The 20239-nt window shown below is 34.3% G+C and overlaps 1 protein-coding gene across 1 annotated transcript in view; it reads left to right on the top strand.

Annotated features, from left to right (window-relative positions):
- The first annotated feature begins 5361 nt into the window (after nucleotides 1-5361).
- The window catches only part of LOC137622497 (uncharacterized), a 17706-nt gene continuing 2828 nt past the window's right edge, over nucleotides 5362-20239 (top strand). The window contains exons 1-4 of the mRNA XM_068353105.1: nucleotides 5362-5446; nucleotides 15026-15137; nucleotides 18623-18790; nucleotides 19669-19802. Of these exons, the coding sequence (XP_068209206.1) occupies nucleotides 15053-15137; nucleotides 18623-18790; nucleotides 19669-19802 (387 nt within the window). The 5' untranslated portion in view covers nucleotides 5362-5446; nucleotides 15026-15052. The remainder of the gene's footprint in view (nucleotides 5447-15025; nucleotides 15138-18622; nucleotides 18791-19668; nucleotides 19803-20239) is intronic.

Raw genomic sequence — 20239 nt, forward strand, 5'->3', positions numbered from 1 at the left:
CTTCTTTTGTATCCTGTATGATACCCGCCGTATTTCTCGACGTATCCTAACAGGATACTCAACACGTATCCAGAAAATGGTCCTTGAAACAACCGGGATACAAGTGCAGGGACCCAGTAAATACCAGATACTGGGTTCTCCTTAGTGCACGTTTAAACACTAATAACGCCACCGTTATTATACTCCAGCAGTCAGGACTCGTCGTGACTCCTAGGCGTCCTTTGGGCTTACTCCTTCGGGGATCCTTTAACGTTTATTCAGGATTAATCCACACCACGTTCTGAGGAGCCTACATTAGCTTCTCCTGAGGAAGGAGAGCTTCTAGTGGCCATTTCTCTGCTTTGCTTGGCGTGCGTTTAATTGAGACGTTTAAGGTAATCTTTATTATTAGGTTCATGAGTTTTGTAAATGTGCTCATATGTAAACAGTTAAAAACTTGCATTAAAAGAATGGTAAATGCCTGGCAACATTTATTCCAGGTTTTTTTAACGTTTTAGTAACGGATATAATGACGTGGAACAAGTGATATCACGGTCACCAACCCGTAAAAGACAATAACAAAGTAGGGTAAAAATTACGGTCACCTGTATTTTATTGAAATATAACTGAAAATAGTAATTGTTTTACGGAGATTTTTCTATTTAAATTGCATGTTATTATTATTATTATTATTATTATTATTATTATTATTATTATTATTATTATTATTATTATTATTATTATTAACAGTGAAGGTGATAATACCATATCCAAGAAATTCAAACTTGCTGCCAATGTTTTTATGTCGAACAGGCTGACATAAGTCCCTTTTCATAGTTATGTATATGAAAGATCCATTTTAATGTTGATACTGTTCGTGGAATATTTTATTTTAATTGTTCATTACTTCACCTGTAGTTAATTTATTTCTATCCTTTCCTCGCTTGGCTATTTTTCCCTGTTGGAGCCATTGGGGTTATAGCATCCTGCTTTTCCAACTAGGGTTGCATCTTGGCTAATAATAATAATAATAATAATAATAATAATAATAATATTAATAATGATAATAATAATGATAATAATAATAATACCATACCTTTCTTCCATACCCAGCCATAACTTTTTCACTTTAGGTTGATTTTACTTCTTTTTTTTTTTATTGAAAGTGGGCGTTTTGCTCCCCCCCCCCCCTCTTTTTTTTTTAAATTCTGTCCTGGCCATAGATATTTGAGCTATCCTTGTTGATTTTTTTTAAATTGTAAAGCCATTAATCTTCGGCAATCACGACGACACTAAAATTGAATTTTTGTCTATTTATATAACTACCTACATTTCAGCTTTATATAAAAACTGTGGTTATTTTGGGGGGCCTGTTTTCATAACATTTTCAGATTACATATTTCTAACGTAAGAACACACGACTGTAAATACGTAGATGTCACTTATAGGATCTAGAAATATTTCTCTTTATTCTAAAGTTTACTATTTAATCTTAATATCTCATTTAGTGGAATCAAATTTTCTTCTTTAGTGTATCAGTCCACTAGGCAGGAATTCTTCTGATTTTCTTTGATGGGAATACAAATCATTGATGTTTGTCAACAGTTATCTATTATCAGGCTTCGGAATCCCCCCCCCCCCCAATGTTTCCTTAAATTGCATTCTTTTCATGGTTGACTTTACCACTTTGCCATCAGAATTTCCATAAAACGTTTGGCCTTCTCATATACGGTTGAAGGTTAAAAGAACGTCAGCCCCCTGTGGTGCCCAACTACAGCAGTGGCCTCCCTAGTAAACAGCTTAAACTCAAGGTCCCGGGCTGGGATCGATCTGCCGTCATGCGATTGCTAGGCGAACACATTACCACTGTACTGGCTAGTTTGTTCAAAAGATAATTCAAACAAATGTAAGAGTAAAATTCATATGTGTTATTCAGTCGTGTATCATCCTTTGTATCCTGTATGCTTACCCTCCGTATTCCTCGACGTATCATAACCGAGGATACTCAACACGTATCCAGAAAATGGTCCTTGAAACAATCGGGATACAAGTGCAGGGACCCAGTAAATACCAGATACTGGTCCCTCCTTAGTGCACGTTTTAAACACTAAATACCGCCACCGTTATTATACTCCAGCAGTCAGGACTCGTCGTGACTCCTAGGCGTCCTTTGGGCTTACTCCTTCGGGATCCTTTAACGTTTATTCAGGATTAATCCACACCACGTTCTGAGGAGCCTGCATTAGCTTCTCCTGAGGAAGGAGAGCTTCTAGTAGCAATTTCTCTGCTTTGCTTGGCGTGCGTTTAATTGAGACGTTTAAGGTAATCTTTATTATTAGGTCATGAGTTTTGTAAATGTGCTCAAATGTAAACAGTTAAGAATTTGCATTAAAAGACGGTAAATGCTTGGCAACTTTTATTCCAGGATTTTTACCATTTTAAAAACGGATATATTGACGTAAAAAAGTGATATTACGGTCACCAACCCGTAAAAGATGATAACAAAGTAGGGTAAAAATTACGGTCGCCTGTATTTTACTGAAATATAACTGAAAATAGTAATTGTTTTACGGAGAATTTCCTATTAAAATTGCGTTATATTATTATTATTATTATTAGTAGTAGTAGTAGTAGTAGTAGTAGTAGTAGTAGTAGTAGTATTAACAGTGAAGGGGATAATAGCAAATTCAAGAAGTTCATATTTGCCAATGTTTTTATGTCGAACAGGCTGAAATAAGTCTCATTTTATAGTTTATGTATATGAAAGATCTATTTTAATGTTGATACTGTTCGTGGAATATTTTATTTTAATTGTTCATTACTTCACCTGTAGTTAATTTATTTCTATCCTTTCCTCGCTTGGCTATTTTTCCCTGTTGGAGCCATTGGGGTTATAGCATCCTGCTTTTCCAACTAGGGTTGCATCTTGGCTAATAATAATAATAATAATAATAATAATGATATTAATAATGATAATAATAATGATAATAATAATAATACCATACCTTTCTTCCATACCCAGCCATAACTTTTTCACTTTAGGTTGATTTTACTTCTTTTTTTTTTTATTGAAAGTGGGCGTTTTGCTCCCCCCCCCTCTTTTTTTTTTTAAATTCTGTCCTGGCCATAGATATTTGAGCTATCCTTGTTGATTTTTTTTAAATTGTAAAGCCATTAATCTTCGGCAATCACGACGACACTAAAATTGAATTTTTGTCTATTTATATAACTACCTACATTTCAGCTTTATATAAAAACTGTGGTTATTTTGGGGGGCCTGTTTTCATAACATTTTCAGATTACATATTTCTAACGTAAGAACACACGACTGTAAATACGTAGATGTCACTGAAAAGATCTAGAAATATTTCTCTTTATTCTAAAGGTTACTATTTTAATCTCTAACATCTCATTTAGTGGAATCAAATTTTCTTCTTTAGTGTATCAGTCCACTAGGCAAGAATTCTTCTGATTTTCTTTGATGGGAATACAAATCATTGATGTTTGTCATCAGTTATCGATTATCAGGCTTCGGAATTCCCCCCCCCCCCCTCCATTGTTTCCTTAAATTGCATTCTTTTCATGGTTCACTTTACCACTTTACCATTAGAATTTCCATAAAACGTTTGCCTTCTCATATACGGTTGAAGGTTAAAAGAACGTCAGCCCCTTTGGTGCCCAACCACAGTAGTGGCCTCCCCAGTAAACAGCTTAAACTTACTGTTCTAGGATGGGATCGACCTGCCGCAATGCGAATGCTAGGCGAACACGTTAACTCTGCACTAGCTAGTTTGTTGTAAAGACAATTCAAACAAATTTATGCAAGAGTAAAATTCATATGTGTTATTCAGTCGTGTATCATCCTTTGTATCTTTTGTGCTTACCCGCCGTATTCCTCGATGTATCCTAACCGAGGATACTCAACACGTATCCAGAAAATGGTCCTTGAAACAACCGGGATACAAGTGCAGGGATCCAGTAAATACCAGATACTGGTCCCTCCTTAGTGCACGTTTAAACACTAATACCGCCACCGTTATTATACTCCAGCAGTCAGGGACTCGTCGTGACTCCTAGGCGTCCTTTGGGCTTACTCCTTCGGGGATCCTTTAACGTTATTCAGGATTAATCCACACCACGTTCTGAGGAGCCTACATTAGCTTCTCCTGAGGAAGGAGAGCTTCTAGTAGCAATTTCTCTGCTTTGCTTGGCGTGCGTTTAATTGAGACGTTCAAGATGATCGTTTTTATTATGTTCATGAGTTTTGTAAATGTGCTCAAATGTAAACAGTTAAAAATATGCATTAAAAGACGATAAATGCCTGGCAACTTTTATTCCAGGTTTTTTAGCGTTTCAAAAACGGATATATTGACGTAAAAAAGTGATATTACGGTCACCAACCCGTAAAAGATGATAAAGTAGGATAAAAATTACGGTCGCCTGTATTTTACTGAAATATAACTGAAAATAGTAATTGTTTTACGGAGAATTTCTTATTAAAATTGCGTTATATTGTTATTGTTATTATTATTATTATTATTATTAGTAGTAGTAGTAGTAGTAGTAGTAGTAGTAGTAGTAGTATTAACAGTGAAGGGGATAATAGAAAATTCAAGAAGTTCATATTTGCCAATGTTTTTATGTCGAACAGGCTGAAATAAGTCTCATTTTATAGTTTATGTATATGAAAGATCTATTTTAATGTTGATACTGTTCGTGGAATATTTTATTTTAATTGTTCATTACTTCACATGTATTTGATTTATTCCTTAACTTTCCTCGCTTGGCTATTTTTCCCTGTTGGAGCCATTGGGGTTATAGCATCCTTGCTTTCTAACTAGGGTAATAATAATAATAATAATAATAATAATAATAATAATAATAATAATAATAATAATAATAATAATAATAAAATAAAAAAAAATAATAATTAGTAATTACAATTGATATAATAATATTTAATAATAGGATAATAATAATGATAATAATAATGATAATTGACATAATAATAATTAATAATAATAATAATAATAATAATAATAATAATAATAATAATAATAATAAAATTATTTCAATATACTTTCTATTCAGCTTAGTGTAAGGAGTCCTGTATAACAGAAAATGAATAACAAAATATTCTAGCTAACGATTTTGTAGACTCACCTTGCATTGTCATGTTTGTATAATTTTTTCTTCTGAACTCATTAAATTTACCGTATTTTTTTCGTTCTATTCTATTCCAATATTAGCTTAGTAATACCAAGTTATATACGTCTGTGTCTTTAGAAAGGTTTAGAAAAGAATACCGGTTGTGTCGACACACAGAGATTAAGGATAAGTATTCTTGAGTGATGATTCAGTATCTTGGCGTGAAAATGACTGGGCAGATTATCTAAGCCATGATTTGCGATCCTTCTCATCCAGTCTGATCACAGACCGTTTACCCTTCGAAGGAGATACATCAAAGGTGAGTGCTAGGGGATTATTCCAGAGCTCATGTATTTAAGGTTTTTTTCCTATTAAATGATGAAATTTTTGCTTTTTTACAACGATTTTTTTTAAAGTGCATTTCAAGTGTCTATTTTAGAACTCATGTAGCATTTAATTTTATTTTATTTTTATTTTTATTTATTTATTTATTTTTTTTTTTTTTTTTTTTTTTTTTTTTTACAACGAGGTTTTTTAAGTGCATTTCAAGTGTTTATTTTAGAGATCATGTAGTATATAAGGTTTTTTGCTATTAAATGTTGAAATTTTTCAGGGTTTTTTTTTTTTAGGAGGCTTTTTCTAAGTGCATTTCTAGTGTTTATTATTCTAGAGCTCATGTAGTAAATTATTTTAGGGTTTTTTTTGCTGTTAAATGTTGAAATTTTTCAGTTTTCTTTTACAACGAATTTCTTTTTTAAGTGCATTTTTAGTGTTGATTATTCTAGAACTCATTAAGTATTTAAGTTTTCTATGAAAGAATAAAGTTATTTAATAACCCGTATGAGAAATATTACTGATACTTTAAGGAAAAAAAAATCCCTCAACCTATTTCCATCTAACCGTACCAAGATATTGTTTCGAATTGCAGAAATTATTTGGTGCTTGACTTTTATATGTGAACTGTGTAAAGTACTCTAAACTATCATATATACAGAAAGTAGAAAGGATTCGATTTTCCTGGAACTTCCTATACAAAATATGTATACACGTTTCGAATGAGGCATTTTTTAATATCTTTATGCAAGGCATTGAGAATATTTGATTTGCTCAAATCTAAGTGAAAGATGCATCGAGTTTGTACACAGAATATTGCACATTATTATTATTATTATTATTATTATTATTATTATTATTATTATTATTATTATTATTATTATTATTAAGCTACAACCCTATTTTGAAAAGTAGGATATGCCATAAGTCCAGGGGCTCCAACAGGGAAAGTAACCCAGTGAGGAAAGGAAACAAGGAAAAATAGAATATTTTAAGAACAGTAACAATATTGAAATAAATATGTCCTATATAAACGATAAAAACTTTAACAAAACAAGAGGAAGAGAAATAAGATAGAATAGTGTGCTGGAGTGTACCCTCAAGCAAGAGAATTCTAATCCAAGACAATGGAAGACCATGGTAGAGGGGCTATGGCACCACCCAATTATATTGATTATTTCATAGCTTGTACTGGTTTGGAAACTTTATGCATACATTCTCTTATAGCAAAATCATTCAGAATTTGTCATTATACAAAGCCGGTTTACGTCATTAACCTTCAACCATTGCTGTATCATTCATTAACATCAGCTTATTAATAACTAGTTCACTTGAGATGTTGTGCATGTTACATAATATTTTTCATATTTCTGACCATGTTTTGTATTCATATTTTCCCAGAGTGTACTATCCTGTACCTAGTACCAGGTAGGCAATTGGCTCTTGCCCTCTCAATCATAAGGCTCAATACTTCGCAATATTGTAGTTTTATTCCAGCTGTAACCAGACTGTGGAATGATTGTTTTGATGTGGTTGTTGAATTGTCGAAACTTAGGGTGTGGTGGCCGATGTCGTAACGTCCCTAACTTGTGATTACCAGACTGGGGTTCAAGTCCCGCTCAAACTCGTTAGTTATTTTAGTCGCTGCAACCTCACCAACCTTGTGAGCTAAGGATGGGGTGTTTGGGGGAGCCTATAGGTCTATCTGCTGAGTCATCAGCAGCCATTGCCTGGCCCTACTTGGTCCTAGCTTGGGTGGAGAGGAGTCTTGGGCGCTGATAATATGTATACAGCATATGGTCAGTCTTTAGGGCTCGATAGGGAAATGTCACTGCCCCTTGCCTCTGCCATTCATGAACGACCTTTAAACCTTTAAACTTGAGAATCTTACCTTGTTGCAAATACTTTTCTGTTGAATAGGCTGACATGTCTTGTTTCATAGACTGTATTTGACTGATTTATTTAACTGTTACTGTCAGAGTGGCTTGTTTCATAGACTGTATTTGACTGATTTATTTAACTGTTACTGTCAGAGTGGCTTGTTTCATAGACTGTATTTGACTGATTTATTTAACTGTTACTGTCAGAGTGGCGGGCAAAGTCCTTCAAAAAGAAGGCAACTGTGCTCACCCAAATACAAATGGGGAAAAAGCACGTTGAGATACTACCGCTAGAGAGTCATGGAGTCTTTGACTGGCCAGACAGTACTACAATGGATCCTTCTCTCTGGTTACGGCTCTTTCCCTTTTCCTACACATACACCGAATAGTCTGGTATATTCTTTACAGATTCTCCTCTGTCCTTATACCCTTGTCAACGCTGAGATTACCAAACAATTCTTCTTCACCCAAGAGGTTCACTACTGCACTGTAATAGTTCAGTGGCTACTTTCTTCTTGGTAAGGGTAGAAGAGACTCTTTAGCTTTGGTAAGCAGCTCTTCTAGGAGAAGGATACTCCAAAATCAAACCATTGTTCTCTATTCTTGGGTAGTGCCATAGCCTCTGTACCATGGTCTTCCACTGTCTTGGGTTAGAGTTCTCTTGCTTGAGGGTACACTAGGGCACACTATTCTATCTAATTTCTCTTCCTTTTGTTTTGTTAAAGTTTTTATAGTTTATATAAAAAATATTTATTTATATGTTGTTACTGATCTTAAATATTTTATTTTTCCTTGTTTCCTTTCCTCACTGGGCTATTTTCCCTGTTTGGGCCCCTGGGCTTATAGCATCTTGCTTTTCCAACTAGCTTAGCAAATGATAATAATAATAATAATAATAATAATAATAATAATAATAACAAAATTATCTTAATATGAGCTTGATATGAGCTTGTAGAATTCTGTGTGTATATGTATATATAATGAAACAATACTAAATACTAATTATATATCTAAATAAACCCATTGATAAAAACCTGTCTCATATAACAGCAGACCTCTCTCTCTCTCTCTCTCTCTCTCTCTCTCTCTCTCCTCTCTCTCTCTCTCTCTCTCTCTCTCATTTATCCCATTAATCGAGGGAAATTACGAGAATATTTTTCAAGTGCACCGAGAAACAATCAAAGTTTTCTGTTTGCTAGATTCATATTCGCCTCTGAAACTTTTCTGTTTGCCTGATTCATATTCGCCTTCGTCCTTCGTATACGATTTCCGGAAGACCTTTTTTTTTCTTCTTCTTCTTCTTCTTCTTCTTCTTCTTCTTCTTCTCGCAACAGCAACGGAGATGTTTGCTCGAATCCTAAACTTTATGGCTGGCTTCTCTTGGATAGTCAATTATTCTCGGTGTTTGCGCTGCCCGCTGTAAATATACAGGCAAATGCTAATAGAGGCACAATGTAATAACCATTTTTTTTTGGGGGGGGGCAATGAAGCAGAAAGAGAAGTTAATTTAAATCAGTCTCTCTCTCTCTCTCTCTCTCTCTCTCTCTCTCTCTCTCTCTCTCTCTCTCTCTCTCTCTCTCTCTCTCTCAGGTTAGTCCTTGTGTATTTTCAGAAAACATCATGCCCTTTTCTTCATTTACACCTACTTCCTCTCTCCTTCCCCTACACCCTCACTCCTTCTCCTCTCCTACACTCACCCCTTCTCCATCCATCTACACCCTCGCCCCTATTCTTCCCCCTTACACTCTCCCCCTCTCATTCCATCTACACCCTCCCCTCTCCTCTTCCAACTACACCCTCACCCCTCTCCTTCCATCTACACCCTCAACCCTCTCCTTCACCCTATACGTTCACCCCTCTCTCCTTCCCCCTACACCCTATCCTTCTCATACCCCTACACCCTCAACCCTTACCCTTCCCCCAACGCCCTCCCCTCTCTACTGGATGCCTGAAAACCTTAAATCAATCAATCCCCTCTCTCCTTCCCCATACACCTTTATCGTTCTCATTCCTCTACACACTCACACCCTCTCCTCCCCTACACTCTCGCTCTTTCCTTCCCCTACACCCTCAACCTATCTCCTTTCATCTAAACCCTCCCTCTTTTTTCCCCCTACACCCCTCCCCCTCCCCCCTCCCCCAGTCTACACGCCATTTCTTGTGGCCCCTCAGCACACGAGAGTTCAATTACGAGAACGAAAGACGATTATTAAGATCAATTATTTATTTACGCTATTGTGCAAAAGCTAATTGCAAAGGAGCTGCTCCCTTTGTTCAAAATATCTCTCTCTCTCTCTCTCTCTCTCTCTCTCTCTCTCTCTCTCTCTCTCTCTCTCTCTCTCTCTCTCTCTCTCTCTCTCTATTTAATTTACTGTCATCTGCCACCTTATATCTACTGTATTAGCAGATGGTCACTTGTAACAAAACTACATATATAAGTCGTGTTTACTCTCTCTCTCTCTCTCTCTCTCTCTCTCTCTCTCTCTCTCTCTCTCTCTCTCTCTCTCTCTCTCTCTCTCTATTTAATTTACTGTCATCTGCCACCTTATATCTACTGTATTAGCAGATGGTCACTTGTAACAAAACTACATATATAAGTCGTGTTTACTCTCTCTCTCTCTCTCTCTCTCTCTCTCTCTCTCTCTCTCTCTCTCTCTCTCTTTCTCAAATTCGCCTCTAATTCCACTTTTATTATCCTGACTCGGTTATATTAGCCAAAGGGCAATAAGACGGAGAGACATAATATACATACAGATTACTAAACAATTCTTCTTCACCCGAGGGGTTAACTACTGCACGGTAATTGTTCAGTGGCTACTCTACTCTTGGTAAGGGTAGAAGAGACTCTTCAGCTATGGTAAGCAGCTCTTCTAGGAGTGTTCAGTGGCCACTTTCCTCTTGGTAAGGGTAGAAGAGACTCTTCAGCTATGGTAAGCAGCTCTTTTAGGAGTGTTCAGTGGCCACTTTCCTCTTGGTAAGGGTAGAAGATACTCTTTAGCTATGGTAAGAAGCTCTTCTAGAAGTGTTCAGTGGCCACTTTCCTCTTGGTAAGGGTAGAAGAGACTCTTCAGCTATGGTAAGCAGCTCTTCTAGGAGTGTTCAGTGGCCACTTTCCTCTTGGTAAGGGTAGAAGATACTCTTTAGCTATGGTAAGAAGCTCTTCTAGAAGTTTTCAGTGGCCACTTTCCTCTTGGTAAGGTTAGAAGAGACTCTTCAGCTATGGTAAGCAGTTCTTTTAGGAGTGTTCAGTGGCCACTTTCCTCTTGGTAAGGGTAGAAAAGACTCTTTAGCAATGATAAGCAGCTCTTCTAGGAGTGTTCAGTGACCACTTTCCTCTTGGTAAGGGTAGAAGAGACTCTTTAGCTATGATAAGCAGCTCTTCTAGGAGTGTTCAGTGACCACTTTCCTCTTGGTAAGGGTAGAAGAGACTCCAGCTATATTAAGCAGTTCTTCTAGGAGAAGGACACTCCTAAATCAAACCATTGTTCTCTAGTCTTGGGTAGTGAGATAGCCTTTGCACTATGGTCTTCCATTGTCTTGGGTTAGAGTTTTCTTGTTTAAGGATACTCTCGGGCACACTATTCTATCTTATTTCTCTTTCTCTTGTTTTTTTTTAAGTTTTAATGTTGTTACTGTTCTTGAAATATTTAATTTTTCCTGGTTTCGTTACCTCATTGGGCTATTTTCCCTGTTGAAGCCCCTGGGCTCATAGCATCCTGATTTTCCAACTAGGGTTGTAGCTTAGCAAGTAATAATAATAATAATAATAATAATAATAATATGATGATGATGATGATGATGATGATAATAAAAAGGTGATATTAATAAATTGAAATGAAACTACTCCCATGTTGCTGATTCTCATCCTAATGAGTTGGACAGGAACTTGCGTTCTTTTAAATTTCTTATTCCTGATCTAGATATTAATCTCTGGGACCGTCGTTTACTTATTTTGTTTCTTTAACTCTGTATGACTTTTAAAATTTTGTGTGTGATACTCGACGGCAAATTTCTTTTGAAAAACACATTAGGTCTGTGTCTTCTTCAATTGTACTAAAAACTGGCTTATTGAGAAAGGCTTTTTTTTTTTTAGATTTTCGGTGATCAATCTATTCTGAAGAAGTGTCTTAATGCTTCCATTCTACCTTGTTTTGAGTATTGTTCTCTGGTTTGATCTTCAGCTGCTGATTATCAAATTAATCAGTGGACAGGAACTTACGGTCTATTTAATTTCTTACTCCTGATATAGATATTAATATCTGGCACCATCGTTCATTTAGATCATTATGTATGTTGCATAAGATTTCTCATAATTCTGACCATCCTTTCCATTCAGATATTCCCGAACAGTAACATCCTTTTCGTATTACTAGGTATGCAGTTAATTCTAATAGCCAGGCCTTTTCCATCGTGAGGCTCAATACGACACAGTACTCTAGAAGTTTTATTCCAGCTGTGACCAAGTTGTGGAATGATCTTCTTAATCGGGTTGTTGAATCTGTAGAACTTCAAACTACTTCCAGCAAATGTTTTTATGTCGAATAGTCTGACATAAGTATATTTTTATAGTTTATTTAAGAATTACCTGTTTACATGTTAATGTTCCTAAAATATTGTATTTTATTTATTCATAACTTGGGTTGTAATTTATTTATTTCTTTATTTCCTTTCCTCACTGGGCTTTTTTTTCCCCGTTGGAGCCCTGGGGCTGATAGCATTCTGCTTTTCCAATTAAGGTTGTAGGTTCGTTAATAATAATAATAACAATAACAATAATAATAATAATAATGATATTGATTGATATTGGTAATGATAATGATGATGATAATAATAATGATAATTAATAATAATAACAATAATAATAATATTAATAATAATAAAACACGCAGAAACCTCAGGCACAGACATACGCACGCACAACTTCTGCAGATACACAGGCAAAGAGTTAAGCCAACCGTAATCCTCATGAGACGGGGGTTGGGATTAGCGCAAACAAAAGACGGTCTAGTCGCTAGAGAACACGTTCAAATCTTGTGACAATGACGATGCTTTTCCGGTAATCCTCGCGCACTTGTTCCAGTTAATACATCCCGCGAGATTTGCTCCCGAGTTTGGCGCTCTTTTACAATTTTTTTTTTCATTTACTCTTGACAGATTCAAATGCTATTGTGAGCGAGTCTTTTGTTTCACCAATTCGAAAAGTTTTTAGTTTAATTTTTTTATGCTTTGTCTTATTCAGGGGATCTAAGTTCTTTATTGCGAGTCCCTCATTATTTTTGAGGGACTCTGTGGGAAAGGGGAAAGTATATGTATTATGAAAATTGAATTTCGTATTAACATGAGATGCGCAGAGAAAGGAAACAGGCATTGAATCTAAGCACTATGTCGAGTTATTTTTGGGGTCATGCTCAATAAAGATTAATGTTACTAATATGAGTATTTATGATTAAAAATTTCTATTAAAAAAGTATTCACGAGTCTATATATTTTATGTTTAAAAACATGTATATTTAGATAAATAGTAAAAATTTCAATTGAAAATTGAAAAATTATTTATGTAAATTTATGTAAATATACTATGATGTGTATAATAATTAATAATAATAATAATAATAATAATAATAATAATAATAATAATAATAATAATAATAATAATAAATTCGTATTTATTTCCATAAATTTTCATAGGCTCCTCTCTTCTCCAACCACTTTCAGAGATCCTGCTGACTCTTTATTATTATTATTATTATTATTATTATTATTATTATTATTATTATTATTATTATTATTAGGTAAGCTACAACCCTAATTGGAAAAGCAGGATGCTATATGCCCAATAGCTTCAACAAGGTAAATATCCTAGTGAGATAAGGAAATAAGGAAACAGAATGGTGTGCCTTAGTGTACCTTCAAGCAAGAGAACTCTAACCCAAGATAGTGGAAGATCATGGTACAGGGGCTATGGCACTACGCAACACTAGAGAACAATGGTTTGTTATCGGAGGCCTTTCTTCTAGAAGAGCTGCTTCCCACAGCTAAAGAGTCTCTTCTATCTTTAACAAGAGGAAAGTGGCCACTGAGCAATTTGCTTATTCTGCAATATCCTTCTTCTCACTCTAAGATACATTTATTTCGTCCTTAAATCATGCTTACTTTTTTGATATCAGATTTCTCTATCAATCATTCACTAACAATTTTCTTCTCTTTCAATCAATGAAATTCGTTTCCATGTTTTTATATCTTACAATTACCTTCATTCCGGCTTACAACAGCTTTTCAACAAATACAGAAATCAATTACTGTTCAAGCTTTCTTTTCCGATACTATCATTTTGAACTTTTCTCTGTCCCTCTTATAACTGATATATAGTTGAAATGCACTCTTGCTTAGGCCCCTTTTCTACACCAAACCAGGCACTTTTACTCCCACATATTCCCATACACGATTCACTTATTTTTCACTGTAATCTGCCTTTTGCAACAAATATTGTACTATCATTTCTGGTATAAGCTTTCTGCTGGTACTTATACTCTTCATATAGCTTTATCCTATAATTTTCAAACTTCTCCTTGTCTAGATATATGACAAAAGACTATAAACCTCATGGAAATCATAATGAAATATATTTTCCAAACAGAAATTAAAGTTAGATATGAAAAAAATAGTCAAGAAATAATAACAACCCTCGTCGTAGTATTTCCAACCTAACCTCACCTGTGAAATCCCCTGGGATTGATTCCATGGCAATAAGGCAACTTACCCATTTTCTGAAATAGTCTTCTTATATACCAACCTTTGCAAAGAATTAGGTACTGCGCACCATGTCACTTGCAAACAGATTTTGTAGGGAGAGATGGCAGTAGAGGTGGTGGACAGGGCTTACACTCAGGAACTCGCTGTGCAGTAACGGTGTAACAGTGTGCACTTCCTCGGAGCGATGTGTACCAGGTATTCACGTGTCCAACCGTACCTCGTGGTTAGTTAACTGTGGCGGCTTGTAGTATGGTTGGAGAAGGATTTGGGAATAAACAATTGTAAATAAAGATGAATGATAGAATGAACGCTCAGCCCTGTGGCTATGGTGTAAGAATATTACCACCGCGTCATAGAAAGCAACTAAAAGGACAGCTAGTGCCTCGCAGTCTTGCTTATTTAACAAAAGGCTAGGCCCACTGTCAATACCAGTGGAAACTGCTGCCTTGCAGTTGGACTATTTCCTCAAAGGTTAGGCCCGCTGCTAACAACTCTAGCATGCGATCTTAAAAACTCTGCTAAATTATTAATTATGACTACGCATCAGGCAACCGACCCCTTAATGTAAGGACAACTGTATGGAAAGAAGGTAGAATGGACGCTCCCTTTATTCATAAATAATTTTAGATAATTTATTATCATTATTATTATTATTATCATATTATTATTATTACTATTGCTATTATTATTATTATTATTATTATTATTACTAGCTAAGCTACAACCTCAGTTAGAAAAGCAGGATACTATAAGCCCTAGGGCTCCAAGAGGGAAAAACAGCCCAGTGACGAAAGGAAGCAAGGAAATAAACTCCAAAAGACGCAATGAACAATCAAAATAAATTAAAAATTTCCGTAAAAGTTTTAAAGTTTTACGTGTACCATTATATTTGATTTATCTATATTTATCATCTTCGTTATCGTTATTTCCAGATACAGGCTGTCACTGAAGTCACCGTAATGTCTGCAAAAAACACAGTTCTGCGTTTGCTTGTGTTGGCAACTGTGACCACATCCGTTGTCAATGCGGTAACACAAGTCGAAAGTAAGTAGAATTTTTATCTATAGTCCATTTCTTTTAGCGAGGCATATTTGCACCGACTGGCAGGGGTGCCCTTTTAGCTCGGAAAAGTTTCCTGATCGCTGATTGGTTAGAATTATCTTGTCCAACCAATCAGCGATCAGGAAACTTTTCCGAGCTAAAAGGGTACCGCTGCGAGTCGGTGCAAATATGCATCGCTAAAAGAAATGGACTATAGTGTTTCTAATCAATCTCATTGATATTAAATATTACATTTGTTTTAAACATTATACTCTAGGAAACGTTAAATTTTATCATATGGTTATTGATGAACTCAAATTCAGCAAAATCACAAATTGGAATCAAATTAAATTAATTTTAAAGTTTGTAATTGCTGGATAATGATAGTTCACATTGAGAGCACGTGTTTTGTTTTGGCAATCGTTTAAGCCTTTAATTCCCAAACTGTGTATGGTGCAAAGAATAGTTAATTCATATTATATTCTGGGTTAAACTGCTTCCTTTCAAAGTGATAATTACTGATAATACCCGGCACATAGTCATAGAAATATGGATAAAAACAATAATAACATATGGGAAAACTTCAATGGAAAAAAATAGTATGTCATAGAAATATAAGCAGAAACAATAATGAAGTAAGGAGGAAAAACTATGATTAAAAGAAAAAAAATTAGGAAGTGAATTAAGGTAAAACCAAAATAAAACTAGATACCCATATGTGGTTTCTATAAATGGAATTATATTGTTCATTTTTTAAACTATTTTGTTCATTACCGAGTAATACATTCGTGTCTTTACACTGACAGTTACCTACCTCTGCCTAATGTGGTTTTTCCCGTTCCATATTTTCATTAAATATTAAATTAATAGGGTTAAAGTTCTCCATTACCCAATTATAGAGTTATACTATTATTATTATTATTGTTATTATTTATTATTATTATTAATATTATTATTATTAATATTGAATTTTTTTATTATATTATTTATATTATTATTATTATTATTATTGATTTTATTATTATTATTATTATTATTATTATTATTATTATTATTATTATTATTAGCTACAACCTTAGCCGGAAAATAAGGATGCTATAAGCCCAAGGGCTTCAGCAGAGAAAATAATCTAGTTAGGAAAGGAAATAAGGAAACGCATAGAATAGTGTGCCTGAGTGTACCCTCAAGCGAGAGAACTCAAACCCAAGACAGTGGAAGACCATGGCACAGAGGCTATGGCACTACCCAAGAATATAGGTCAATGGCTTGATATTGGTGTGTCCTCTTAGAAGAGATGCTTACCATAGCTGAAGAGTCTCTTTTACCCTTTAATGAAGTTGCTCTTTTGTAAGACTTTCTTTAGGTAATAAGGTTTGTTATTTTAATTCATGGTGAGGTTTTCTAGCAATGAATAGATTATTCGTTCTCTGGTCTTCTAGTCACGGAATACCTCGTTTTCATTCTCTTCATAGTCTTCAAACACTCTTCGTTTATGGCAAAGCAAAGGTCAATCATTCAAGTTTCCTAATCTTTTAATTTGCCTATAAAATGCATAATTATGATCCCCTTCCACTGGTCATTAAGTTCTTGCCTGTGGAAATATTCTAATCATCTAGGATTTCATAATCATAATCTTCTTCTTCTAATATTTCATCTCGTTATCTTTGAGCATCATGCTCTCCTAATCTCATAATCCCTGAGTGATTATGCTAAATAATTTTCAGCTAATCAACGAGTGCTTTCACGTAGCAATCTCTGCCTAATCATTAAGAGTCTGAAGTCTCGAATAAAAGAAGCAGAAGAAGACCTTAACATACGCTATTCTATGTTGTTTCTCTTCCTTTTGTTATTTTGAAGTTTTTATAGTTTATATATGATAGATTTATTTTAATGTAGATGTTGTTCTTAAACTTCTCTCTTAGTTTATTTCCTCTTTTCCTTTCCTCCCTGAGCTATTTTCCCTGTTGGAGCCCTTGGTCTTAAAGCATCCTGCGTTTCCAACTAGGGTTGTAGCCAGGCAAATAATAATAATAATAATAATAATGATAATAATAATAATAATAATAATAATATCAATATTAATAATAATAATAATATCAATATTAATAATAATAATAACTGGTAACTTTTACGATACCTCTGAACACATAAAATACAGAATCTTTATTATTCACAATGTTTTACTAATTATATATTGTTGAAAGATTTATATGATTTAATCAGTTCCTATTCATGTAAATTTTCTCTCTGGTGGGTTTAATTGGACGAACAGAGTCTAACAAAGAACTCATTTCACTGCAGGAAAGAAATAAACCGAAATAGGCCTATCCTACACTTACTTCTAAAACGTTTGTTATTGTGTGCAGTGAGCCGTAACAAGAAAATGTAGGCGGTACTCTTTCCCACTCACAAAAGGATACTGATTATTCCTTCGTGACTTCAAACTTTAATTATAGACTCATTTTTTATGATACTTCTTGATTATTCTGAAGGCTGTTCCTCTTCCTAAGTCCATTCAACCCATATATACTGTATATATATATATATATATATATATATATATATATATATATATATATATATATATATATATATATACATATATATATATACATATATATATATATACATATATATACACATATATATATATACATTTATATATATGTATATATATATATATGTGTGTATATATATATATATATATATATATATATATATATATATATATATATATATATATATATATATATATATATATATTATCCTATTCTCGCTGTTTGGATCGGTGGAACTTCAGTAGTTCAAACTTGCAGCGAATGTTTTATATAAAACAAGTTGATGTAAGTCTCTCTTCATTGTTTATATATTAAGGATGAATTCTAACGTTGCTACTGATCTTAAGATAATATTTATTTCATTGCTTCTCATATAAATAGTTTTATTTCCTTTTCCCACTGGGCTATTTTCCCTTTTGAAGTACTGGGGGCTACAGCATCTTGCTTTACCAATTGGAGTTTGAGCATAGCTAGTAATAATAATAATAATAATAATAATAATAATAAGGGTCATAGCTTAGCTTGTAGTAGTAGTAGTAGAAGTAGTTGTAGTAGTAATGATAATAATAATAATAATAATAATAATAATAATAATAATAATAATAATAATAATAATAATATCATCAAACCCGGATTGTAGCTTAGTAACAAACACAACACCAACAATAATAGTAAGGGTTATCGCTTAGCTAATAATAATAATAATAATAATAATAATAATAATCCATCTCGGGTTGTGGCTTGGCTAGTAACAACAACAACAATAATAATAATAATGATAATAATAATAATAATAATAATATCGATAATGATAATGGTACTAATAATAATGATAATTAATAATAATTAATATTTAATAATAATAATAATAATAAACTCCTAACGAATAAACCCTTTCCTTTTATTATCCCCCCCCCCCAAAAAAAAAAGCTGCTGCATGCGGCAAGACAGTGACCCTGGCCGACTGCATTCAGAAGACGCTCATCTGCTCGCCTTTGGACAACTTGCTCTCTCCCCTGGTGGGCGACGCCAACACCATCGCTAGCTGCTCCTTGAAGGCTGGAGTGCCACTCAAAGGGAAGTTCTACGCGTCTTTGGGTGAGTTAATTAGGGAGAGGGGTGGCGTAAAATATATCTGTGATCTGGATGAACCCGGAGTTGATATATTCTCTCTCTCTCTCTCTCTCTCTCTCTCTCTCTCTCTCTCTCTTCTCTCTCTCTCTCTCTCTCTCTCTCTCTCTCTCTCTCTCCTCTATCAATGGCCTTAGATGTCCGGATGCCAGGAAAATTTAAATCAATCAATCAATCAATGTCTCTCTCTCTATCTCTCTCTCTCTCTCTCTCTCTCTCTCTCTCTCTCTCTCTCTCTCTCTCTCTCTCTCTCTCTCTCTCTCTCTTATATATATATATATATATATATATATATATATATATATATATATATATATATATATATATATATAAACGTTTAAACTATCTCTCTCTCTCTCTCTCTCTCTCTCTCTCTCTCTCTCTTCTCATCTCTCTCTCTCTCTCTCTCTCTCTCTCATATTTGAATAAAAATTGCTTTACCTAAGAGCAAATGGAGTCTCCCCGGATGGACTAAAAGGTCTGTGAGACATCCAGAATCTCTCTCTCTCTCTCTCTCTCTCTCTCTCATCTCTTCTCTCTCTCTCTCTCTCTCTTTCTTCATGTTTTCGCCAACATTTGATAAATATTAGTGATATATATGTTAACTTAATTTTAATTGGTTGGTTTACTTTGTATATCTATATATATATATATATATAATATATATGTGTGTGTGTGCATGCATCATTACTGTTACCAATATCACTATACAGTATAATAAATGTCTATTAATGTTATACAAACCATTACCTATGATCCTCTTATTAAGAATATCTAGTTTTTCATATTTCTATACATAAATATCAATTTTTATATATACTCCTTTCCATTTCCATCTATTCCAGGAGGCTCCTTTTCCTCTTCGTCATCTTCTTCATCTTCCTCTTCCTCGTCTGATTCAGGAATTCTCGATCAGTTAACTTCGAACTCCGTCGCTGACGCCACCATCAGACAGTGTGTGCTGAACTCTACGGGAATGGTGAGTCCTCTTTCATAATGACAGAAGTTTGTTTACTGGGGACGTTCGTCGCTCTCAAAGGAGCCATATGTTGGTTGACTAAAGTCTCTGCTGGAGGTTTTGATGATGTTTTTCTCGGATTCATTTTTATTTATATATTTTTGGAAGATTATGGTTGAAGTGAATGATAATCTTTATAAGTGCTTGATTATTTTCTTATATTTGGGGGGTATTTTTGTTTAAATCTCTCTTGGATTTATTTTTATTCATCTGTTTTAGGGAAGATTATGGTTGAAGTGAATGATGATCTTTATAAGTGCCTGATTGCTTTCTTATATTTTGGGGGGCCGTTTATTTCAAATCTCTCTCGGATTCATTTTTATTTATCTATTTTTTGGGAAGATAATGAATGATAATTCTAAGTGCTTGATTGTTTTCTTATATTTTGGGGGGTATTT

Source organism: Palaemon carinicauda, chromosome 2, assembly GCF_036898095.1.
Source record: "Palaemon carinicauda isolate YSFRI2023 chromosome 2, ASM3689809v2, whole genome shotgun sequence".
Taxonomy (NCBI): domain Eukaryota; kingdom Metazoa; phylum Arthropoda; class Malacostraca; order Decapoda; family Palaemonidae; genus Palaemon; species Palaemon carinicauda.